The sequence below is a fragment of the Bacillus rossius genome, chromosome 15 (assembly GCF_032445375.1).
Source record: "Bacillus rossius redtenbacheri isolate Brsri chromosome 15, Brsri_v3, whole genome shotgun sequence".
NCBI lineage: Eukaryota > Metazoa > Arthropoda > Insecta > Phasmatodea > Bacillidae > Bacillus > Bacillus rossius.
The window spans coordinates 15,119,562-15,146,666 of record NC_086342.1 but is presented as its reverse complement, the minus strand read 5'-3'; the positions used below and the strand labels follow the sequence as shown (position 1 = coordinate 15,146,666).

General features: G+C 38.9%; 2 protein-coding genes across 3 annotated transcripts in view; both read left to right on the top strand.

Annotated features, from left to right (window-relative positions):
• Positions 1-27,105, top strand: part of LOC134539640 (uncharacterized) — a 560,732-nt gene that overhangs the window by 439,722 nt on the left and 93,905 nt on the right. The window lies entirely within an intron of this gene.
• LOC134539741 (interferon regulatory factor 2-binding protein-like B) overlaps positions 22,631-27,105 on the top strand; it is a 15,869-nt gene continuing 11,394 nt past the window's right edge. Inside the window, exon 1 of one of the 2 annotated variants that reach the window (XM_063382004.1) lies at positions 22,631-23,838. In XM_063382004.1, coding sequence (XP_063238074.1) covers positions 22,950-23,838 — 889 coding nt within the window. In that variant the 5' untranslated portion in view covers positions 22,631-22,949. The remainder of the gene's footprint in view (positions 23,839-27,105) is intronic. The other variant, XM_063382005.1, reaches the window with a different exon arrangement.

Below are 27,105 nucleotides of genomic sequence, written 5' to 3'. Positions count from 1 at the left end.
TCCCCGCTGCTATGCAGAGACAAGTGTGAAATAAACTAATATGAAACTTATTTCAGGACGTAGGCTGTGTGTGTGAACTATCCACTCTTGAAGCTGTATCATCCAAACGGTTCACACTGAGCTTACATTGGGAATCAATCCTCAGTAATTTCAAAGTTATTTGTTTTTATTTTTGTGAGAAAAAAATATTTTAAAGCTATTTGCATTTTTTTTTGTTAAGGCTGGATTCAAAATTTTGCATTTGAATAGACAAATGTGTGTTGTAGTGGTGTCTTACAAGCGCGAATTTCCTGGTAAAGCAGTTACAAAATTTGCCTGTGCCACAACAACATTATTTTAGAGAGTTTGCAACTCATGTATCCTTTCCTTCCACTTTCAAACCAAACTATTCTCATACATAACATACAATCAGTTCTCTTTGAATTTGCAAATTAGCTAGTTTAAAAAAAGTCTGCCTTACTTCTTTGCCGACAGTACTTGTCAAATGTTCAGTATATCAACAAAGATAAAAATTAATTTAAAATTGAAGGAAAAATAAAAAATTGAATAAATTTTAAATTAAATATATTATCCTTGGTAAGAAATGTTGCTAAATATCTTAAACAACCAACATTATTTGGACTCTTACTTTACGTTCCAATTACGTAAAAATATAATATCGAAAGTCATAAAACAAATCAAAATACCAGGGTATATCGATTCTAATTAATGTTAAAACAATAAAAATATATCTTAAATATGACTTAATAAAATTTACCAAATTACGAAATAGCAATTTGCTCTTGATGCATTGTCACACCAAAGGTGCACGTATTTGGATTCTAATCAATCGTGAATGTTTCCGGTCTCTAGAAATTTTTGTTCTTGTAGCAGTTTCGTCGTTGCAAGCCCTCTTGTATTTGTATGACTCATTCCTTCCATGGCATTATACGTGCTGTCTATATCAGTTAATATTGGTTTGTTCTCCGTGTGTTTATGTATTCAATTTTATTGTCCATTACTGAAGTTTTCTATTCTAACCAGTTTAACCAGCAATGGCTTATGTACAAGAAATTGTTTTAAATCAATCTTCCCCACTCGAAGAATCATTCAAAGAACGCGAAATGTTAATAATTCAGATGAATACAGTAACGGGTGCTCTAATCATTTTATCAACTTGAAATTCCGTAAGTTAATAATGTTAAGAGGCCGTGTCAGTAAATGTTTATTTCCAATATTCTGCTCTAGAAGTTCTCTCTTTTAACAGTGAGATTTAGTGGCTTTTTCAACCGAAGGAACTGTAGCCGCAGCGCGTGATAAAGCTACTATACCCTTATCACAGGATTAGTGGGAAGGTTGACAGCTCGAGTTTACTCGACGAAAAATGTATCTGGTTCCTCGACAATCTGAGAGGATGACAATCTGACCGGCGGCTCACTAGGAAATTGCAGATGCAGGGATTCAGAATCAAGAAACCTCACTTTAACAAATGTAGTATGAGTCGTATCTAAAACTAAAACTAAAAATTTTAATACTTTAAACGTATCGGAATACAATTAATCTTCAAACATGTGGTAATTATTCTTTATCTGGATGTAATAGTCCGTGAAAAATAATGTTAGTTGACATTAAAAAGTATACGAAATTCATCATGTAACGTTTTAAAAGGATAATAACATAAATGCATATGCTTAGATATTGCATATGCATCACACACAATCTAAATACAATCTCACTTAAGTCAGACTACCTAATTTTTTACAATGCACCATCATACAGTTTAACAGAGGTAGGTGAACCTCTTATCGACGTTGTTTCAAAGAATTTAAATTTAAAATATTACTATTTATCTTAATACGATATGTAGCCTACCTTTATGAATACGAACATACAAAAAAAATATTGAATTTATCACATTACACAAGACTAAAACACTAAGAAAACTTAATTTTATACATTGCTGTAGCATATTAGAAGACGAAATAACTCACAAGACTAACATTAAGAGGGCTGCATTACAAATTTACTTTACAGAGAAGAAAATATCCTTTCAGGATATTTCATTACCTCATTGATTACATAATACTGCCGTTGATGTGATCGTAGATATAAAGTATTTAAAAAATATATTCCATTATGTTTATGTAAATATTTTGAAAACGTTATTGCTTAAAGATGCTCATTATTTAAATAATAACGAATCTTTTACTTTTATGTACTGAACAAACAAAATACTTATAAGTTAATAAGAATAAGCTTAGTTGAGTAACATCTTCAATTTGTATTGAATTCAATGTACATATCGAAAATCATGTACAATGAATGCAACAGATTGAATTCAATAAATATTTGATCTTGTGAAACGGCCATAATATTGATGTAGATTAGGGACCGGAAAAATTTGCGGTTTCGACGGCCTTCAGGATAGACTGCACATTCCCCTGTACACTCGGGCAAATAACGGCAGTTCATTTGCTGCTGACTTGTTAGTCGTCTCAGCTTGTTTGTCTGTGATTCGATCCTTCTTTGGTTGGTGTTTTATAATTGGTTGAGATTCGTCCAGATGAACAGTAAGCCAATAGCAAAATCATCTAAAAGGTATATGTATTTGACTTCTAGCCTATCGCCGAATGAATCCGCGAATTTTTCCGGTCTCTATTAATTATAGATGCTCACATGCATCGTGAGAGTCCGTATAAAGCCTATTACAATTCTATAAGTATACATTAAAATGCTTTTAAAATATACATGTGTAATATAATTAAAACTTGTTTAAGTAAGATCATCACAAAAAAAATGAAAATCCTTCAACAGTAAGTGATGTTTTATAAGATTTTAACAAAACACATCTTACAATAAGAGAATACTAATCATACCACATAATTCAACACAAAATATACATTCCAGTAGGCGCTACGTAAAAACAACTTCTATTTTTATGCTGATTACTCTGCATTGTTTTATATATATATCATTATTTCTAACTTTTAATATTCTCTACACATTAACTGAAATTACTTATTTACAGAGTCTTAGCTAATGTTGGTCTGTACCACATACAGTTCGTACGATATCTCTACGCAAAACACATACAGTTCATTATTAGTAATATCAATTATATTTCATGAACATAATGAAATTAGTATAGGCCCTAGGTTGTTCACTGTTAATTGAGTACTTCTGAAGTATTTTCATTGTGAGTTAACATACATACCAAATGCCATTCTTCCAGTAAAGTTACAAAGAAGACAACAAGATAATATAAATATGTATGTAGTACCATATTTTAAACTCCTATTAAATGAATAATAACTCAATCTCTATTCTGGACTATTAAGTAATAATTTTTATTACTGTTATTTATAACTTAAATAAAATGACAACTAACAAATTAGTAAAAAATAGAATTACGTGCGATATAGTGTGACATTTGTACTTGGACGGCAAACGAATATAATAAAATGTCTATGACAATGTTAACTTTACTCATTATTATGGAAAGAAACAAAATGGGCAGATAAGCATATTCTACGCTGACATTTAAAAATGCTCAATTCAAAATGAACATTCCCTAGCAAGAAAATTTATTTTATATCACCACAAAAAATCAAACTGCGGCGTCATTTTCCCGATGACAAACAAAAAAGTTGTATGGTCGCGAATAATACATTCGTATAGCGTCACATCAGCGGAATATTCCCTTGGCATAAATGTGTGAAGACTGTGGCACTTATGGAGAAGTAAACCTTCGCTCGAACACAAAAACAAATGAACGAACAGCTTTTTTTTTTTTTGATAAGATGTGCAATCGGAGACCCCTGGGGTGGTTGAAGAGTGTCAGGTCCGTCGCCAGACCAGATAGTAAAAGCTCAGGGGCTGAGGATAGAAAAGGCATATCTCCAAATTATTAAGTATAAATGTTGTCATGTAATTGTTAAAGACTTGATTACACCCAGGTTTATAAACCCATCATGATCATGAAGACACTGATCGGAAGGTAATGTGCAATACATTTCAATGGCGTTTTCAGTTTTTGCTAAATAATTATAAATATAAGCAAAATTTCAATGTATCTGGACAAATCAAAATATTGATAATATTATTTTCATCACAGAAATAATATATGATATGATAACTAAATTTGAAAAAAGCGGTTATGTTAAATGTATTGTATACTTTCAGTAGGCAAAATTTCCGGCCCCTACCTCTTATAGACTTTGAGAAAAACTGCCTTTTAAAATAACATTGATATAGATAGGAGCGCAAATTTGTGACACGGCCTCTTAATGTGAGCTAACGGATTATATCTGTGTTAGTATCTTGGAAGTTTTCCATGACGTGATCTGATAACGGTTCCCGAGAACGTCGTTTCAGGTCACAGTTCGAGAAATTTCGGATGGTTCGTACATTAGTGGCGAAGTTAAAGCGCCCGCTATCGTAATCTTCATAATTCATGGGAATATCAACAGCGTAACAGCTTATCAGATCGCTTACCGACGTGTCGTTATCTCGGCTGGGGGTTATTATAGGTATCTCAGGCTAGCAACAACGGCGCTAAGCGAGGATGCCTTGGCAACTAAGCTCCGCCGTATGCCTGCGTGTGTAAACGACTTCTTTATTGGCAGCTGACCAAGTAACTAATTTTTTTTATTGTGTTATTTGTCTTGTCGACGAGGTCTTTAAAGGTGGTCATAAAGTAAAGTATGCGTCATGTAACTTGGCAGTTCTCGACCGTAGTAACAATGATGAACCATTCCCCCCAACTCTCGCGGAACACCATGATAAAAACACAAACAACCATCGGAAGTTGTTCACGAACTATGTTCGACAGAAAAAAAAAAACAGTTGCAAGAAGTATAGGTAAACCACTGGCACTGCTTTTGAGAACGTTCGAAGTTTGAAGACACGTTACATGACAAAGGAAGGGCGCAAATCTGTAGAATTCGCAAACGTGGAGAGGGGGCGGGGGGGGGGGGGGCAGAATCTGCGAACCAAAAAAATATTACGTGCGGGGGGGAAACCGACACATGTCATCTCCTTAGGCGGTCTAGGCTTTATGCGTGCAGTAAGCGGAAAGCAACTTTTCATAATGAAAAAAAAATTATATATTACGTTAAAACACAGTTTTGGTTTCATCATTACGTTTATCACCCATATTCCCAGTTACGATTGCCAACGGAGTGAGGAGATTTTAAATTTCAGACATTTTAGGAGAGATCGGGCCCCTCTGGTATAGGCGCACATGGGCTGCCGAGAGGTAGGGGGGAACACTGGTATATGTGCACATGTGGGGCGGGGGGTCAGGGGGGCCCGGGCTCCTCTGGTATATGCGCACATGGGCTGCCGGGGGGAGGGGGGGACACTGGTATCTATGCACATGTGGGGCGGGGGGTCAGGGGGCCCCGGGCTCCTCTGGTATCTGAGCACATAGGGGAACAGGGGGCCGGGCCCCCCTGGAATTAAGAAGCCCCTCACTGAGGGGACCCGCTTGCGCTTGGATAATCATGACTGTGAAACGGAGTTGATAAACCTAACTAAACTTTAAAACTTGTGTTTTATAGAAAACTTTCCGTATGTCATAATGTTTTCCGCTTATTTCACGCATACAGTCCAAAATACGGGTAGTATCAAACGTACTGAGATGACATATCCAGAGACGACTTGCATCGATTGACTAGAAACGCGAAACTTCGGGTCCGCGCGGCGCCCCCTTGCGAGTTTCCGAGGATTTGCTCCCCTGTCTACGCACATGCTATATCGCGGAACACGCGTAGATTGCAGTGCGGAGTAAATGGCACCCATTGTTGCCAACTTGAGTACTTACACTAAAAATCTGTTTGCATACCATTATTAATTTGAATATATTGAATTTTAATATTTGTTAATTTTTCGAAGACTTGTGAGTTACAGTCTATTGACAGTATTACAGTTGTCATTATGAAAGAAGGAAAAAATAATTCTATGCTACACACAAAATCTTATTTCACATGAGAAATTATTTTTAGCAGTCGGTCAATATTAATAACAATTAATAACATTATGTGTTTTGCTAAAACAGAGCCATATTTATAATATAAAAGAATATAAAATAATTTTTTGGCCAAAATGGTGGAAATAATATTTTGATGAGGAGGGGTAGTGAAAGGGTACTCAAATCAAGAGCACCGCGAGAGAACCTCATGGATAGCGGTAGCGCCCACCCCTATACCCTACTTCCCCTACTTGGGATTCTAACCAGCACCACTTTGCTGAATGTCGGGTGTTCTGCCGAAACTGTGGCCAAATATCAAAGTAAGAATTTTAAGTTTACATTTTGAGTTGTCCAAATATTGTGTACCTACCTTTGTGATTATCACAAGAAAAAAAGGTACTATCATAGTTTTCACTATTATTCATAACATTACTCATACCGAGATTTTTTTTTTAATTTTTTTTGCGGGTTAATTATAACTGTATAACTGCTATACGCAAAAAAAAAATTAAGAATATGTGTGTATTCTTAGGCTAAGTGTACCACGTGTAAGAAAATGTTTGCATAAGGACCAAAAAAATTATTTTTATGATTTGTAACCAAACATTAGTGCTTTAAATTAGCGGTTTTGAAATTCCATCGACAATCGAAGCTTTGTTCTCACAAATGTGCGTCACTTATTCATGGATGAGAATAATTCATGCCCGTTTACGTAGTTTACTTGACAGTAATGTATACTGACCATTCGGGAGCTATATCAGAATTATTTAAATGGTTCCCGTGGTCACGTAAGTATGTATGTGTGCCACTTTCATATGCATGTTCATTGCGTGTAAGCTAGCGTTCCCGTGCTAATATTTTTTTCTTCTTCGCGTTTTTGACCCAATTAGAGATTTATTATTTTTACAATGTTTTTACGTTCGATGAATGCAAGTTTGATTTTTTTCACTTAACCGTACTCCATTCAAAACGCTCTAGAGCAGGCGTGGCCAACCTTTGGACAATGAGGGCCAATTACTAAAATTAAATATAAAGGAAACTAGTGTGCCAACCCTGCGGTCGTTTATGACCCCAAAACAACTATTTTGGCCGCGTTGCACGATTTAGAATTGTTATGGGATTTTTTTTTTTTTGTGTTTGTGTGATGGGATTACCATTTGTGGGTTCGCCCTCGCCTTCATTTGTTTGATAAACATTAAATGTGTTTTTAACAGTTGACACCAGTTGATCTATTAGGTCTATGATATAAACCAGCAATAGATTATGCTAGTAAAAATATTTTAAAATAAAAAAAAATATATTTTAATAATTTTAACTATTCTTTAATACAATCACAGTTTAAAAAAAATATATGTTAATTCATAATGTTACTCATTCTGAGATTATAGTTGGAATATAATATATTTTATTCATTGTCTCCCTGATCTGCGCGCAGCGAGACCATCATGTGGTCACAACTTTGTCTGTCTGTACGTCTGTCTGCGTGGCCGTGTATCAAAAAGGCCTACCTCTTAAGGGGCCCGCCTCGTCAGGGGCGTATCTGTGTTAGTGAGACGGGGTGATAAGCGCGACGCTCGGTGGTATTTCTGGCGCAGTATCGCCTCTAAGCGCAAGGCTCTGAACTGGCTATTCTCGTAGTCACAGGAGAACTGTGGAATTTGAGCGGTGACCGTAGCATTATATGGCTGAGAAATGAAGATAAAGGTGTAATGCAAGTCCCTTAATTGCTTTCAAGAATCTGTACTGTTTTTTTACTCCTAAAAATTACTCTGAAAACATGCCTTTTAGCCATTTTAACTCTTCTAAAAATACAGTTTAAAAACTTCATCCGAAATAGAAAGTACTTTTCGGTCCTCAGCGAACTCTTAAATGCTTTTCGTAAGCAGACCCCACTCGGATATATTCAGTAGTTTTGAAATCGCGTTGTTTTTCCTGAAGCTCTGCACACCGTGTGCGTGCCCGGGTAGGCGGAGCCCTTAACAGGCTGAGATAAAAAGTTTTAATTTTCAAAACTTCAACAACTGATTGAAAGTCAAAGGTCGTTGCCAGAGCCCTATCTAAAGGCCTTCAGGGGCTCTATGAGTGGAACATATTGGTGAGGGGAAATTAATCAGGATCTTAAAATTTTTTCAAATATTTTTCAAACCAGCCCGTTTGTAACGAGAGAAAGTTGACAAGAAATTTTAGGAGAAGAATATGTTTTGTGGATAAAAAAAAAGCATTTTCATCACGACTACCTAATATTTTGGGCTGTAACTGTCAATGTTATGTTTTATTTGTGTTAGTAATATGTTTCAAAATTCATCAGCAGAGCCTAGTTATATGTTTTAAAATTCTACACCATCCGCCATCGAGATTTATATTCCTCTGTTTTATGTTTATTTCTTGACTAAAATGGGACCAGAATTATAAGCCCTGTTTTAACATAATATCTGCGCACATAACTGCTGAAAATATTGACCCCAAATAGTACAGTGTTCAAGAGGTCAGATCCCGCTATAACCTTGGATATTTCCGCACCATATTAGCTCTGTAATGTTTATGCTACAATTTCTATTTTGAACCATTTATCCAAATTATTCACATGGCAATGTGTAAATTATGTGTTTACAAGTCTTGTTACATGTTATTAATTACAACATTAAAAGGATGCAACATTTAATCGCTGTGTGGGAAATAACCTATTATTTCACGTGAGAGACTACCAATGACCTAAGAGTTACTTAAACTTTGACTAGCGTCCGAAGTTGGGTACTTAAAATTAGATAATAAAAATGTAAGACAGCCTGTAACAACTTGTAAAATTAGATAATAAATGTGTATTACAAACTAGGTTATATATTTTTATAATTTTTAAAATAACGATTAAATGTTTGACGTAAATATAATCATCTACGCATGCCTTGGCCAGCTACAGAGATCTCTCGCCCCTCGCCTTACGCCCAGTTTTCATTTGAGTCCGCTTCTCGTCTACACTGTACATGTTATTTTTTTTTGTAAATGGAACAGAGATATTCATGTAAAATTACAGATATTTGTAAATTTGTACATTTACATGAAAGTAACTGTTTCACTACCAAATAGTGTTCGCAGTAATACTGGGTCCGGATTCTTACCCGGGCATTTATGCTCTGTGTTGTCCCAGTACCTCCAATAGTTAAAAGTTATTTGTAAACCGTTGCCTGGTCAGCTTTCCAGAATTAACTGCGCACGTAATAAGCGTGTCTTGCGATTTTTCGTAATTATTTATTATCACTTACTTTATAATGACATTACTATTTAAGTTTTAGTAATCACCAAAAATAAATTCAGTTCCAAACGCCAATGACTTTATAGGAGAAACTACTTGTAACAGTTGGTACTTCGGACGATTCGTTACATCGCATAAACTGCTTTGACGAAGCCGCATATTGGAAATTAAACTTTTTAAGCATATTTATGGTTTAAAAACCATTGAAACCTTCCCGCTTAATCAACTCAGTGGTTGGGGGAAGGGTAGAATGTTTAGAAACTCCAAAGGGATACAAAGGCTGGAACATGTTATAACAGATGGTAGGCTGTGCTAGTCACGGGAAAGATAAGATTAGCGCAGGTTACGAGGGTACGAAGGGAAATGTCGATACAGTTTTGCAGACAGATGACGTGAACAGCTACAGCTATGTCTGTCTCACGCTTAGATTGCATTACAGAGCTAATTGTGCCCACTGTCGCCAGATTTATACGGCTAGGCTTGTTAGCATTAAAATACTTTATTTTGTATATGATCGATAACTATACAAAAAATACACTAAAATATTCTGGTTACGAAATTTGTATTATTAAATAATATTTACATATTAACATAGTTCTATTTTGTCTCGGGTTCATAATTTCAAACTCTACGTTCTAAACTCAGGTTGGTGCAACTATTTCAAGCAGTAATAGATTAAAAAAAACTGAGCTAGCTTTGGCAATATGTGTTTTTCCCACGTGTGTCCATGCATCTAAAAAGCTAACTATTGCTTTTAGATTTGTTATTTTGTGCTTCTTTTTTTCCCCCCCGTCGCAAAGATAAATTCGAGAACACATTTTCAGTGCAATGAAATCAAATAGTGGTGCATGTTGTGCAAGGGCGCCCATACCCATGGGCAGGGTAGGGCCGTGGTCCCCCTCCCCCCAGCTTTCAGGAAGAGGAAAAAATGTATGGGTTTTTGAGGATTTTTGGCAAATTGGGAGTAATTTTTAACACTTTTTGTCATTTTTTGAAGGTCTGCACCCCCTAAAAACTATCATAATAGTATGCCCCCCCTTACAAACTATCATAATAGTCTGCCCCCCGCCTACAAACTGCCATATGGGCGCCCTTGATGTGCACATTCTTTGCTGCTTGCTTCGTGTTTCTAGTATGATATGAAATACGAATGTGTGGTTAAACGGTGGGTTTCACGTTGCCAATACTCCGGAATGGTTCGTTATCCAACTACAGGGCGGTTCCTTCCCTATCCGTGACTTGTGAGGTGTGACGTGTGACGTGTGACGTGTGACATGTGACGTGTGTCACCGTCTGTAATCACCTCGCTGTAGACTACATTCAAGGCCCTCACTAAGGAAGGTATTTGTGTGTAGGCGTCAAAATTCTATAAGCACAACTCTCCCACGCTGTTAATAAAAATAGGATTATAATATGGGTTGAGGGTACCAAACAATATTGTTCCTACAACACATGGAACGGTTTTGAATGATGGTTTATAAATTACATGTGCAAAATTATTCTGTTTCTGGTACTGGTGTTTGATTACTTATTGCATGTATTCTACGCCGAAATTGCAAATCCTATACGCAGTTGCAACAAAAGGAGTTTTTTAATTCATTAGGGCATATTCCTCAATAAAACTTCACCATTTATCAATATAATCAGAATAAAAAGTTTTGTTTTCAATTGAAGGGGTACCATCATTTATTATTTTAGCGAAGGGAAGACTTTTGGTTAAAATTTGGTTTGGTTTGGCTATAAGTCATTCGCTTCACTCTAAGCATTTATTTATTTACTGAAGGAGCTTGAAGTTACATCAATGTCCGAAATTTGATATAGATAATACTGATTTAAGTGGTACCAGTTAGAACACTTTTCTGCAGCAGTAAACCGCGCAAATCTTGTGTATGCTAAGTAACTCATGCTACACTTACTATGTATTCCTAAATGATACACCTATCTAAATATTGTTTTGACTACGATTTAAACATTCAAGACTAATCATAGAACATGCTTTTACTTTACCAAGCGCGACAAATAAATAAACATTGTTTAATATATCAGTAGTTCCCATAATGAACTTAAATCCTAAGTGAAAGAAAACCATATCGAATTTTCATTTAGGTTAACAGGTGAGCAGTTCCTTTGAAGTGATCCTCATATGCTCCAATTAATTTATGGGCATTCAATTTCCTGATAAACGTAGTTGTTTTAATAATAAAATTAATTATTTGTTTGAGTTACTTGTAATAATAATTGTTATTATTACTGTTAGTAAAATATACCTTCCTAGCGTGAAATAACCAAACGAATGGAATTAGCGATGTAGGTATTTAAAGTTATTACAGCAATTAGATAAACAATTAAAAATAAAAATTGAATTTGTTTCTTTTAACACTATATGTGCGAACAGTAATTTGTTATTAAAAAAGAGTTTCCAGTGACGACATTTGAACCACGTCAACGAAAACATCTTCGCCTCTGGAATAGCGTACTCTGCCACTGCCACCGTGCCACCGAAACTCAACTAGTATTTTGAAGAAACTATGCGTTATTAATGTATAGATACATGCAAAATTCGCGGTTTCGATGGCCTTCAGGATAGACTGCACATACCCCTGTACACTCAGGCAAATAACGCAAGTTCATTGGCTGCCGATTTGTAAGTCGTCTCATATGGTTTGTCTGTGATTCGATACTTCTTTGGTTGAAGGTTTATAACTGTTTGAGATTCGTCCAGATGAACAGTAAGCCAATAGAAAAATTATCTAAGAGGCATATGTGTTTGAATTCTGGCCTATCACCGAATGAATCCGCGAATTTTGCAGGTCTCTATTAATGTAGTAATGCTAGTTTTCTTGCTTATTCAAATGATTGCTTCTTGCTCTGATTATTTAAGTTCACTAAATATATTCCACGGTAGTTTCATTATCGTAAAGTTTTATTTGTCACGTCAAGAAGTTTGGTACGTCCCCTAATGTTCGCGAAAGATATTATATACTGGTTTATGTTGCCACACGTGGGTCCACCATCTTGAAGACTTCGGCTTGTGGGTATAACAGAAAAATATAATACGTTATGGCAACGGTTATTTGATAGTGTAAAAAGGGCCTTAAGGAACTTTCGCCCAAATGGGAGTGACGCCCCTGCCTCTCTCTACTTAACTCTGTGCGTCGTGCATTTGGTCCCGCATGGACGGCATCTTGGCGTCTGCTGGCCTCAGCTATTTCTTAACCACGTCCCCTCATTTATTTTGGAAGGCTGTTGTTTATTTTGGGGAGAGCGTCCCTCGCCCCCGTAACCCCCCCCCCCCCCCCCCCCCTTCCTTCCCGAGATCCACCCTCACCCAACTCACATTCTCCCCAAGGGGTGTACGAGCCCAGGGTTGCCAGACGTACTTGCATTGTGGTATGCGCGCCAGGATAATTTAGGTACATTTGGTACCAGGTTTCCTTGCTGGCATGCGACAATTCCTACATTTTGGAGCACACAAGGCGGAATCACAATAGCCCGTCACTATTTCGTCCGTCAACGCCACGCATCCGGCCAATCGATTTACAATTTGGCTTCATCCGTCCGTCAGAATATTTCCCCAAAAAAGGTGCTGCCAACAATACATGTTTTTTTTTTCTCTCGGAGATATGCTTTGGATCTTGTTTGCTATCTTATGTCGTTTTTTTGGATGTACTCTATTATCATTTCCTCGGAAAAAAAATTAAGGGTCGTGATTAAATTGTTTGGACATATGTTTTAAGAACAGCAGTGGTATTATACAAAACATCTGAAAGACCTGTACAAACACTTTAGGTCTGTGTTCTGGTAACAGTTGACTGTCGCGGTCAAAACCATAGCTATGATCCGTCCGCCAAGCTTTTGACGGACGGATAGAACTTATCGGGCCTTGATCAAATGACCAACGAACAAAGAAACCACTGAATAGGTACTTAAGTACATTATTATTTTAAAAAAATGTAGGCTCTTAAATACAGATGGAGATAAAAAATTTTCCGTTCATTCCACCAAACAAATTTTAGTTTTCCTTCTTATAGTTTGCTGTAAAAAGAATGGATGTCGTATGCTTGGAACGATTATCTGCTGCGTAAAATAGCCTGGGCATATATGCAAGATAAGTGTTCTTGCAGAATTTATTTATTCAGTAAATAATTAATTCTTTATTCATAACTCCGGTATTTGATTTTTCATAACTTCCTCTTTTTGCAGCTCAGTTCTTATACATTTTTGTTACGTGTTTTTACCCCCATTTATTTCAATGTAATCATGTTACGACAGCGAAAATTTCTTTCAGTGTTTCAAGAACTTTATTTGATTAATTATAGTCCAGATACTTAATGTTCTAGCGTAAATACATTTTTCTATTATTTGCATTAAAACAGTTCAGCTTCAATTTTAAGGCATTCCTATAATAGTTTTGGGAAACACTTTTAGACGACCATACGTTTTTTGCGTGTTTGTATCATACACGCACGCACACACACACACACACATATATATATATACATATATATATATATATAACTTATTTCTTCTTGATGAATCTGCAGCTGAAGGTAGTGGGTCGAATTCAGAGTGATTCTGTATAGATAACTTGCACATTGCACATCCATGCGAGTCAGCGTCCAACATCTTTCAATACTGATCAAAGATTGTTCAAACGTGTTTTTTTTTATCCCTCTACCACTATTCACTTGTCTTATGATATAAATTTCTTCTGCTCTTCGAGCTACAGGAGGCTCAATACAACGACTATCTTCATATATCATTCGGAGAACCACCTCAGTTGATAGTTTATAAGTTTTATCTGACATCCTCCTACTATGGAATGCAAATCTCTCAGCCATCCAAAAAAAAAATAGTAAGTAAAGCCCTGCGAAATTCGGTATCAGATTAGAATTTGCCTTTGCTGTTTAAATGTTTGCCGTTGCTGTTTTATTGCGAGTTAATTTGACACGATGTGAATGTCTAGAAGCCAACAACAAAACAGCAGAATCCATTGGATCATATCTTGGGTATTCCGGACAACAGGCAATCAAAGGTTTTTTTTCTATACGTAAGTCTTTTTCGTGTATTTTCGAGACTGTTGGTGAGCCATTTCATAAGTTATTTCTTTTTGATAAAGGTAATTTTGCTCAATCATGTTTCTTAATTATAGTACACAGGGGGTAGCCACGTCTGCATTATTACATTACGTTGTAATTATGTGAAGCCTTCCCCCCCCCCCCCTTTTTTCAGCTAATTGTTGCACCATATTGGTTAGATGCCCAAAAAATTGGTTAAAGTGTAGTGTTTTTATATTGTGGAAACAATTTTATTTCATCTTTTTTTTTATGAAAGTGACTGTTTTTAACTACAGAGATTATAACCCATACTTTCCAACCATTGTCAGACGTTATCAAGCACCATTTCCGCAATTTCTGGGCTGAACAGTATGGTGATGGCTAGGGCCATGAAAATTTCGCGAAAAGATCCCGAGAGTAGCTGGAAGTTAAAACACTGTAGTATTGTCTGTGTTTCGTGATTGGGTGAGTTACTTTGAGGTGCATGTCGATTGTTACAACAACCAATCACACTAATTCAGTGTGGAAGCAAACTCGTCCTTAGTGGCTCGTGCAAACAAGGCAACGACTTCTCTCGCAGACGGCCGCCAATCACAAGGAAAAACCGCTGGTGTGGGTATACCTTGTTGCAGTCTAGAAGGTGTTCAGATTTTTTCGCGAAAATTTCCTGCCCCTAGTGATGGCAAGGTCAAAAAGTGACTTCAACTACGCCACAGTATGCCGTCTCCTGACAATTCCTAACTCCGTGCTAGCATAGAAAAGGGCCGTACCGTAATTTTACCGGAAAAAAGTACGATAACTTGACTAGGTCCAGTACCAATATTTTCGGTTTTTTTGCCGTCTGGCAACGCAGGTTTGGGAATGGTAAGAAGGCCGGCCCCGCACATGTCTCGAGGATGCTGCGGCTCGCCAGTGGGACCAACTGTCCGCTCTCCCTTTTCCCTCTCTCTCTCTCTCTTTCTTGTTTCTTCCCTTTGGGCACGCGCGCTCACACATACACTCATACCCATTCAGACTCAAGAAGAGGGCCTTTTATTTTTTTGTTTCTTCTTCGTTTTCTCGTCGAGGGAAAAGCCGGGCCTTCGCGCGCCTGAGGTTTTTTGTTTTTCTGGCCGGAGTTCAGGAGGCGCCGCAGGCGGCGATGCCAACATTCTCTCCTCCTCCCCTCCCCCAAAATCCACAATTCTTCACACTTCACCACCACCGAGGACGCGACCACATTTCCGAGAGGTTGGCAGTGCTTCTTGACGGCCGCGCATGCCGTTCATAGAGTAATGATTACGTAGACAGATTCCCGAATTTTTATTTTTTTATATTTTATTGTAAACTGATGAAGTTAAGATCAGCACATGCTTTTTATTTCACTTTTAATGAACTTAGAGTCCGACCTATCGCCGCAGATGTAAGATATTCCGGCTGTTGGGACTAAGGACCCTGGGTTCGTCCAGGACTGTCGAGAGAAATTTAAGGGGAAAATAATTTGGTCGGGCCTCCTCCCCACTACTTAACGCACAACTTTACTAACCCTTTACAAATTAATGTGATCTTCCCGTATCGCGTAATTCGTAATATTTTCAATGAATTATAATATTAGCAATCCCTACTAATATTATAAATGCGAAAGTGTGTTTGTCTGTTTGTCCTTCATTCAACGGAGCAACGGATCGACGTGATTTCATGCATACGTGTAGTTTATGGACCGCAGAGTGACATAGACTGCATATAATTATGAAATTCCATCCCTAAGGGAGTGAAAAAAGGGTAAATGGAGATTTATAATAGAACATCATAGGAGGTAGATAATAGACACACAGTGAGTTTTGTGTCATTTCTCTATGTCCGCCACACGGTTGTATAGTAAGGTCTGGCAACTTCCTATCCTTCTCGTTGGCGAAACCCATCCGCTTAGTGAAGCTCGCGGCTGCTAGCGAACTAAAGGCGCTAATAACAGTTTAGTTTAGTACTTCGTCAATAGACGGCGTTGCCTTGAATTTGTAACGCACCATCGTTTGGTGCCTCTGTCACGTCTTTCATAGGGCTTACCTTCCTTCCCACAAATTGAAGCTGAAGATTGGCGTCCCGGTTGTGCTGATGCACCGAGATCGTGCAATCAGTGGGTCTTCACAATTAAAATTTACCGTTTTTCAAGTGTATCTCCTAGAGACTTGAAACTCGTTAGTGATGTTCCTTATATTGCGATGTGTTTAGCCAGGGCAACGCCGGGTACTTAAGCTAGTACGCTTATGATTTCCTATTATATCTATGTAAAATCATTCGTTAAAAAATATCACGAATCTTAAATGTACTCCCTGGTGCCTGGACCCCAGGTATATTGCTCCCTCCCCTTCCCTCTTTTCCCCTGCCTCCCCCGGGGTTCGATTCCCAGCTGAGTCGGGAATATTTGCGCTAGTGAAACGTTTAAAAATGCCTGCCCAAGGTCTGGCTCTCTTTCCTTAATGCCGAAGGCAATGACCACCCACAGCAGAATCATCTCGATTAGTCTGTCGTGGTCACGCCGCGGTCTTGGAAGTCAAGCCAGCCTCTGGGTGGTCCACATCATCATCATCATCTTCACAATCATTATCAACATCATCATCATCATCACAATCATTATCACCATCATCATCGTTATCATCACTATCATCACCACCATCATCATCAATAGTCAACTGAAAAAAGAAAAAGAAATACTCTGAAAATTAATGAAAACATTTCAATAACAAATTACACACATAAATATCATTAATGTATATATAAACACACTACTGAATTAATAAGTAAAGTGAAATGATAACAGTTCAGTCACTTTGTGAGCATTAAAAGCTTTTAGCTAACAGTAACGTATTTATTAAGGCAAAAAATATATATTGGTTTGGAATTAAAAAGTATAAGAATGCGAGAGTATCTAGATATGACGCGGGAAAATTATTATACCTACAATATACATTGATACATACAAACAAACATTACATTCATTGTAATCTAAGATGTAAAAAAAAGAATAGAATCTTGGCCATCACTGTTGTACAATTTGCCAATAAAACTATCAAACCGAACCGATGTAAACCGTAACGAAGACACCAGCTTTTGTTTTTACATATATTTCTCTTAATTTAGGTGGGCAAACATTGTTGCTAGTCACATGTGCAACACCTCTTTGTAGGATCAGTTTTGACACTTAAACAAATACGTGTGTTTATTGAAATTATTATTTTCAAAATTGTTATATAATTCGTTATTTAGAATAAAAAAATTGAGATTTGAGAGGTAAATAAAAAAATACAAGTAAATTTCATTTTTTAAAATAAAAAGTGAAAAGGGGGGAGGGAGAGAGAAATATGTACGTATCTAACTTCGTGACTTGAAGACAGGCTTTTTTTTTCTTTTCAAGATAAGGAACACGATTGCTCAACACACAGGCTGATAAAGAGCTGTGCTAGTAGTCACGTTGAAACTTTATACTGTGCGACTTTATGGAGTTGTTTATGATCCGCGCGGCATACCGCAACGTGACGCGCGTCGGCGGAACGGCCAAGTTTTCCGCCCCACTTACGCGACCGCCCACCATCCACGTCACATCCCCCCCCCCCCCTCTATCACCATCTGGCAGCTGGTACGTGCCGGCAGCGCTCCAAGCGGCAGAAATACACACGCTCTCTCTTTCTCTCCCTCCCTCTGGAGCATGCTTCCGCGCTCGTCCAAGTCATAGAGTAGTGATCGACACAGAGCAACTCTCTCTTCTACGCAGTGGCCAACATTGGCTTGCGAACTGCAACGATTTATTTCCCGGATTCATTTCACTCTTACGGTAGACTAAAGCTTGCCCATACACAATCAATAAGAGACCTGTAAAATTCGCGGATTCATTTCGCGATAGGATAGAGTCCAAATACTTTTGACATTATTTTGCATCAGTGATTGGGCCACAGTTTATCTGGAGAACTCTGGGCCAATGAAAAATTTTCAACAGAAGAATTAGCGAATCACGATCATTCCAGTCAACAGGTGTTGCGAGTCGGTAACCAATCAGTATATGTAATTTGCACGAGTGCGTAGAGGATCATGGAGTCTATCCTGTAGGGATTTGAAATCGCGAATTTTACAGGTTTCTAAGTCAATAAATTATTTTTAGAATGGTCATTTGACGAGAACAAAACTGTATCCTATGGCGGATTACGTGTGCTTGTATAATCACTTTTTACCCTCGTGTATAACTGGCCCAGGGTCGTCAAGAGCACTGTAGTCCAGTCACCAACGCGAAGGAAATACACATGTGCTTGAAGTCTACTTTGCTGCATAAGGAATTCACGGAAAAATCGTAACTCTACCAATAGAACTGCCAATACCTACTGTTTGTTTACAAATGGTTTTCAAACAGTCACAAGTTTATGTAAAAGGAATTTTAATACGTTAAATCTGTACCTGTTGTGAATAAGTAAGTCAGTCTTATAATTAGAGACCCGGATAATTCGCGGGTTCAATGACCTCCAATATAGACTCCAATATCCTCTACACACTCGGGCAAATGCCAACTGTTCATTGGCTGCTGACTCGTGAGTCGTCTCGACTGGGTGGCCTGTGATTCGACACTTCTATGAGTGAGGGTCTCTAATTGGCCCTCAGTCCTCCAGATTAACAGTGAACCAATGACAGAAACAGCACTAAGGTATAATTATTTGAATTTTAGCATAACACGAAATGAACCCGCGAATTTTCCGGGTCTCTACTTATAATATAAGATATCGACTTACTTAGTTATTCACGCTTGATACATAAATAGTAGTGCCTCTTTAAATTTATTTTTCTATGAGGATGATTGATTTAAAACTTTTTTTTTATTGACAAACGCGAGTGCTGCTTGTCTTAGGAAGCCTGCTGTGATCGCCTGTGCCGTCGTGATTGTGTAGTCCAGAATATCTGTTTAGTTTCATAGCTAGGCTCGCCTGTGAATCGCTGTGTTGTTGTGTTGTTCAGCTGTACGTATACCATGCGGCGGTATTGACTGATTAAGCGACAACTAGTCTGAGCATCGTTGGGATTGTCTGTTTGTCCCAGTGTTGTCCAAGGTTGTTGTTTGTCTGTTTTTTTTGACGTGAATATGTCTTTAAAATTGCTTCCCTAGTGGGAGGCAATTCAAAAAACGAATGATAAAATCTGATGATACAGTTTGATGTTGCAGCTACATATCTACATATCATCTCCATCCAAAATTTAATTCCGCCACTGGATAGCTAAAGGATCGAAGAATTCGTTACGCTAAGTGAGGACTGTGACGTTTCGCGCGCGGTGGAGGGGGAAGCGCCGCCATTTTGAGGTCATTTTGGCTGCGTTTCGAGATTTCCATTTATCATAACTTTTGACTCAGAGAAGCTACGACGTTCGTTTAGGTTTCAATCGTCAACTCTCGTCAAAATCTATCAATTGCGTATGTAAAACATTAGTGTAAAATAGATACAGTGAATATATAGTGTTAAAATAAATAATAGCGTATAGAAAATATTACCTGTTACGTACACGTATTCACGTACAACACACGGTTGTGTCCATGGCACAGCCACACCCCATTTTTTTTCCTGTTCATTTTTTTTTGCAATTGTCTGTTCGTCAGCCCACTGCGTTCCATTGACAAGTAAGCAGTTTTTAAATGTTGGGACCACAAGTTCGGTGTACTGCGCAACTAGTGTGTGCCGCCTACGCCGTCGTCACTCTATGGTGGAACTGGCACTGGGCCACCCGCGGAATGTTGGCTCCCTGTCAGGCTTTGGAAGTTTTGGAAGTAGTTGTTCGGTAAATTTCACGGTTTCATTTCGCGATGTGCTGAAAAGTTCAAGCTTTGGCCAGATTCTGCGCCAGTGAGAAATCCCTCAACGAAAATAAGCAAGGGAAGTAAGTACGTATATCGGCCAACCAAACGAAGGCAGGTCTGAAATTGAGAAAATTGTACGTATAGTGAATTCCGCTTCAAATCCTTCTTTAAGTAGGCCCCAGACGGTCAATCATTTTGATCAAAAAAGTTGCGTCAGTCGATTAAAGTTAATCTTTTTATCAAACCATTATTTCAGTAGTGGGTATGTAAGTGTGCACTACATTTGATAAGCCACGATAACTTTGTTACGCAAAACAAAAAGCACAATTTTATCTATTAATTCACAAAAGTCTCGCAACAAAAGGAATTCTACCTTCCAATAGGAAACTCCAATACCAATGAGTTTTTATCAAAAGATTTAAGGGTTGATCGAAACGCGCGTCAATCGATTGACTCAACCTTTGATGAAACTATTGACCGTCTAGGGCCTCCTTAGTTTTATTCTTGTTGATAAGATGTTAAAATATAAAACTAGTGGTCCTCTGTGCTGTCGTAGCCAGGAGTTCATCATAAAATTAGCCAGAAATCGACCGACAAAATTCATCTGCATTTTCATCATGAGAAATAATTTGAAAACATCGAACTTATGGTATAAAGTGCCTTTCAAGGCTGGTAAATGCCTTTGAACTTGGAGATGTATAACGGGTTTATTGCAAAGAACAGAGAATGCATTTACCATCGAAAACTAAAAATTGATAATTTTAATATGGTTTTTATCAATTACATAAGTGTATATTTAATGGTTATGAGAAATTTAAAGGCCACTATGTTTTAATCATGGCATTAATCAAGTGCATGAAATCGCGAGCATATATATTTTTAATTAACCTCTTGTGTGTAACCTGTCGTAAAACTTTTTATTATTAGTATTTTATTCGTAAATCATTAAAAAAAATAGTTTAAAAATACTCAGGTTTCTATGATTTTGTGGGAAACATAATTTTTTCGTGTATGAGTGGTATGCTAAATATAAAGAGTTTAACAATTAAATTTACGTATAAAAGGTTAGTTCAAAACTGCATGTCTAACGATTACTTGTTTTTAGTTCGTGTTAAAATATAAATGTGCATGTACGTTTATAAAAACGGTATAATAAATACTTATTAACATTGTTACACATTTACAAACCGCTCAAGATTAATTTATTGAAAGTGTGTGATCACGAAAAGCACTTGTTTATACAAGTTTCGTTTCATAGTTTCGTTTTTAAGATTAATTTTTCGACCGTGAAAAAAACCTAAAACAGGTGTTTTCTCGAACAATTTTATGTATGAGAAATTCTAAACACAGTATTCTAAGTGGTATAGGAAAGTCGTTATCTTCAAAATGATCGGGTCACCGCTCAATGCGCCACAGAGGCGCGTTACCGACGCGAAGACTGAAAGCCAGTTTCGGTGCCTGGCGCGTAGAGGCGAAGAGGCGTGTGATTCGCGAGCCAGTGTCGCCCTTAGAGCCCTCGTGGTTTTAGAGCTCGAGTGACTAGCCAGGGTTTTCAAGAAATGTTAGTATTAAATTTAGAACGAATAAAGCTGCAACGCCTGGCGAGCTTGCAACACGCGTAGCACCCAATATACTAGAATTGCTATAATCCAGGGGCACTGGTTGGTAATGACAAAAACGCCTATGAAGATTTTTTGAAACATTTATTTAAGAATAAGATTTGGCTTTGATATGCATAATAATAATAATAATAATAATAATAACAATAAACCTTTAAAACATTTTTGCGTCAAAAAAATCAGTGGGATATAAGGATTTTACCGCGTATACCATCTTTGGGAAACGTTTTTACCATAAATGGTATGAATGTTTTTAACTTATATTTTTGAAATGAACCTGCAGCCAAAATTTGTCGACCGAATTGATTATTCAGTATAATCATTAGTCGACTTCGGAAATTCACTAAAAAAATGCAATTTTACACTTTTTTTTTACTTCAATTGTGAAAATTTAAATGAAAGCGATAAACCTTGAAATGTTACTATTCAAATCTAACACCGTGACAACGAAATGAATACGTGTTACGAATGTTGTTACAATGATAGCCACGTCATGCATTAAAATACCAACGCTCATTTTCTGCAGTCGTTTGAAAGCGATAACGCTAGAAAAGTGTCAACTTTCATTAAATTATCTTGTTTTGAACACAGCGTGCCTCGATGTCTGTGTAGCTGCAATCCCTCCCCTTCCCCAGCTCTCTCTCTATCTCACTCTTGAAACGTCATCCGACGTGACGTAGTTGACGGAAAATGGGGGGAGGGAACGATCTTGCAACATCGCGTCTGACGGGTAGATCCGGCAACGCCGCCGGGAACGTTGTATTCATGCCACGCAATGAACCAGCAGCCAGCGTAACGGTAAACCCTTCCTCCCCTCCTCGTGCTGTGGTGCAGCCAGGCGGTGACTAGCCTTGAGCCCGGCCGGGTTGGAGAGGGGGGTGGGCGAAGGGGGAGTCGACGGTTGGAAGGAGGGGAAGGCGGCGTTGTGTTGCTCTACGTGCGCCATTGGCTGACGGCCTCGAGCTGGGATGCGTGGTGGCCGCGTTGTTTTCGTCCCGCTTTGCGCATTCTCGTCCGGAAGCCCCAGAAGTGCTGGTCCGGCGTCTCTCGCGCCTCATTCGTGCTTCGCTGGCCGGAGGGTGAACTCGTACCTTGGCGAAGCGCGCTTTTTTTTTGTTTTCGTGCATTCCGTCGTCGTGTTCTCGGTGGTTCAGGAGTGCGGCAGAGACGAAAATGAGCGAGGTTGGCGTCGCGCGCCGGCAGTCGTGAACGGACAGTTTTGGCGGGAGTGTCATCGGACGGACAGCAGCAGTTCGCGAGGCGGGAGATGTCGGTGATGCAGATGGGCAAGCGCCAGCACTGCTACCTGTGCGACCTGCCGCGCATGCCGTGGGCAATGCTGCACGACTTCTCGGAGGCGGTGTGCCGCGGCTGCGTCAACTACGAGGGGGACCGCATCGAGGTGGTGCTGGAGACGGCGCGGCAGATGAAGCGCGCGCACGGCTTCCAGGAGGCGCGCTCCGGGTCGGGCCACTCGTCCAAGTCGTCGACGTCTTCGTCGTCGGCGGCGGCGGCGGCGCTGCACCGGGCGTCGGGCAACCCGCACGAGGCGGCGCACCAGAACGGCGTGGCGTCCCTGGAGGTGGTGGGGCTCCCGCCGGCGGCCCACGTGTCCAGCAGGTCCCAGCAGCAGTCCCAGTCCCAGCAGCCGCCGCCGTCGCACGGCTACGCCGCCATGCCGCACTCGCGCTCCGGCCTGCTGGCGGAGTACGCGCAGGTGCCGCAGCCGCCGGCGCCGCGCGGGTCCCTGTCGCGCGGCGAGGCGGAGCACGAGGCGGCCATGGGGCTGCCGCGGTCCGTGCGGCTGTCCTCGGCGCACCTGGCCGCCGCCGCCGCCGCCCACCACGGCATGCAGTCGCAGGCGCACCACGGCGCCCGCCCCCAGCCGCCGCCGCCTCCTCAGGGGCTCAAGCGCGGCATGTCCGCCTCCGAGGACGACGATCACCACCCGCACCACGTGAACGGCGAACTGCCCGGAGCCGCCAAGCGCATGATGAGCGTGGAGGAGCACCAGGCGTCGGGCAGGCCGCCGCTCGTGCGCGGGGACAGCCTGCCCGCCGTGGGCCACGTCACGCCCTTCATGGACAACAGGTTCAAGGAGAGCAAGCACCCCATCCGGGCGCCCTCCTTCGACACCGCCACCTCCTTCAAGCCAGGTGAGCGCTCGGGGTCACTCGCGCACGCCATCAGCCAGTGGCGTGGCCAGGATTCTTGTATGGGGGGTGTTAAGAAGCATGCCCCCCCCCCTTCCCAGAATTAAAGCGGGGTGTCCGGGTGTCCTCCCCCGGGGAAATTTGGATTTTTAAGGTGTAAAACACTGCTCAGTTTTCGGTACTTAAATTTAAATATTGTAATGTTAAAATTTTTATTAATTTTTAATATGAAATTTGTTTGAGTGATGAATAAGAAATTTAATTAAAGATTTGGCGTTGGGGGGGGGGGGGGGGTTGAACCCCTAAAAACCCCCCTGGCTACGCCCCTGCCATTAGCGATTGTTCTTTTATAATAATTATTGACTTGTCCGTTTGCAATTTGCCCTGTGTGGTCGGGCCTTTCAGCCCGCGTTTGCTTTCCGCAATGGATGGCCGTTCGTGGCGTGCTTGTCAGTAGACATGAACCTGAAACTCAGATAAATGCTACTAAGTGTTTTAACGTATAGCTTGGTCTGGAAATGTTTTCAGCAAAAATTGCATGGCACTGTCTATGTATAAATCACCCACAGTTTCATGTCTCAAATAATACACCTACAGTTTCTCAAGTCTCAAATATTACACCCACAGTTTCTTTTCTCAAATTACTAGCTATTTTTTTTTTTACTGTTATTGTTGATAGGATAGTTTTCAACTTGACTGCAAGTGGGCGTACGCTTTAACCCTTTCTGCAATTGTGCTCGGGTGTTTCCTAGTTACGGTAATTTGTTCGTTGTTACCATTTAGGTGGGAGTTTTGCAATCCGGGTTTTTTTTAACAGAAGAGTTCACATTACCACCTACAAATTACTAATTTTCAGAAAATCTCATTTTAATTGTTAATTTCTTAGTTAAGATAAAATTGCTATTGTTAAACGCTTACAAATTCTTCATTAAATTAATGTCAAAATATTTTAATAGTATTTGTTATTTTTAATAATTATCTTCTTGAGCAGCTTTGGAATATGGCGCTAGTACATTTCTTCGTTTAGTAGTCTACCTCCTATTGAAAATAATCTTTCGCTATTACAAGAATAAACAAAAAGAATAGGCCCGCAGACTTAACTATAAATTAACTGTCAGTTCTAAATGCTTTTCATTGATAATAACTTAAGTAATGATAATCGTCTCAGTATAAATTGTCTTGGCGTTCGTTTCGAAGAGCCTTCTAGAATTTCATTGTTAAATTTCCGGGTCTTTTAGCTTTTCAGTGTAAATTTTTGATTATCTGAGGACCTTTAGACCTTACAATTAAGAATTCATTTATTGATTTATTTTTTTTGTGGTTGAATATCAGTTTTTGTTTTAAAAACATGTGTCCATTATTATTAGTTAATTATTTTTAATATTAAAAAGTGCACTAAACATAAGTTTCTTTAAATATCACGATGTTAATTTGCCTTTAATCATCAAAGTTTGCTTTTACTAGTTGCCTTGTCACTTTTAATTTCTTGTTTAAGTTTTTACTAGGTACCTGCCATAATTTATTTTAGGCCCCATCGATACAATTCACGTGTTAAATGTGAAGTTTTTTGTGAAATAAAACGTTAATTAATTTATCTCGTGTAGATTTGAGTAATTAAAAATTGAATCGAGATATTAAAAAAAATAGGATTAAAGGCGTTATATTTTCAAATATAAATAATCACTGGAAATTAGTGTCTTTGCTTAAAGGAATAAAGGGGAAGAGATCAAATTATTATTCAAATAGGAAAATCAAAACATTTTTAAATGACAAATAAACCAAAAGCAGCATATTTAAGAACGTAGCTTCCCTAATTTTTAGTTGCCTGATGTAACAACAGTCTAAAATGGCAACAACGCTTCTACCTTGGGCGCCAGCCAACAATATGATGATGTCACGCAACGTTGGTGTGACTTTCCTTTCTCCTCCCTCCCTTTTTCGTTCGAAGCTAAGCATCCTGGGAAAAGGTCTAACCGTCGCACATCGTTTTTGAACGAATGCCTTTCCCGGGGGGGGGGGGGGGTTAGGGTCTGAGATGTTTTCAACGGTAGGAAGGGAATTTCAAGAGGGTTGGTAGTAGTGGGGTTCTCGGAAGAATAGTTAGAAAGGGATTCGGGGTCCCCCCTCCTTTTATGTTCTACTTTCATCTTTCGGTGGCCTGTGAGGGTTGCCCTAGTATTTTTTTTTTGTGCACTTGTTTTCCTGTTGGCTGTGGTTCTCACAGTGACTGGCTGTACTTCAGGAGGAATTTCCCACGGTCCCTGATCCAGCAGGTTAACGTTAGGCTAACTGCTGATTTCCGTTTGCCGTTTCCTTAAATATTGTATCCTGAAGGTTACGTTACTATTTTTTCTTCTTCAGAACACGTTCTTAGGCCCATTTTTATAAACTACTCAACGGACGCAACGCGCAACAAACGCAAGAAAAATCAACGGTCATTTATAAAGCACGAACTACAACTTTAATTTGTAAAATGGTTGAAAACAAAATTTCTTCCCGGTCATATTTTGATAATTCATGTTTATAATGTTAACATATTAAATAACTGTGCGAAAGTTTTAAGAAGTGAAAAAGTGTATACGATAATAACATCGTATAGCCTATACATAGGCTATTTAAAAGTTTTCGGAACACTTCACGTCAGCTATCGAAGGCCGAAAGTTGGCCGATGCTAGCGTTGCGTTTTTGCGTCTTGCGTAGTTTATAAACGATTATTTGAAATCTTTATTTTGAAATTTTTGGTCTTGGGTTTCTTGTGTTTTTGCTTTCTTTTGTTTAGTTAATAAACCCTTCCATTAATTCTCGGTCTTAATTCGTTTTCTTTTCATTTCTATTATTTGAGGGATCCTTAAATTGATTTCTATAACTTTCTCTTACTAGATATTTATCAAACGTAATTTTTTTTTATTTTGCGTTTTAATTCAGAATTATAAATATTGGAAATCTCGTATTGCCATAATTTAAGACTACCTTTTAACTTTCAGCCACTTGACATGTTTTGTTGAAAAAATAGTTCAGCTTTTAGTTGATTATTATTCTCTTATACATATCATACAGAAAATGAATAAGGCATGTCAACAATTGATCTTTTATACTTCATATACAATTTGCAGTTATGTAGTTAATGAAAATGTTTGAACAAAAAATAATAAACGAAGCAATACATGGGAATAATACAAGGGGAGGGGGAAATCGAAGTGGCAAAAAATAAATAAAATAAGCAGCTAGGGCCTGTAGAATTGGAGACATTTTTAACTTTTCCTCACAAAC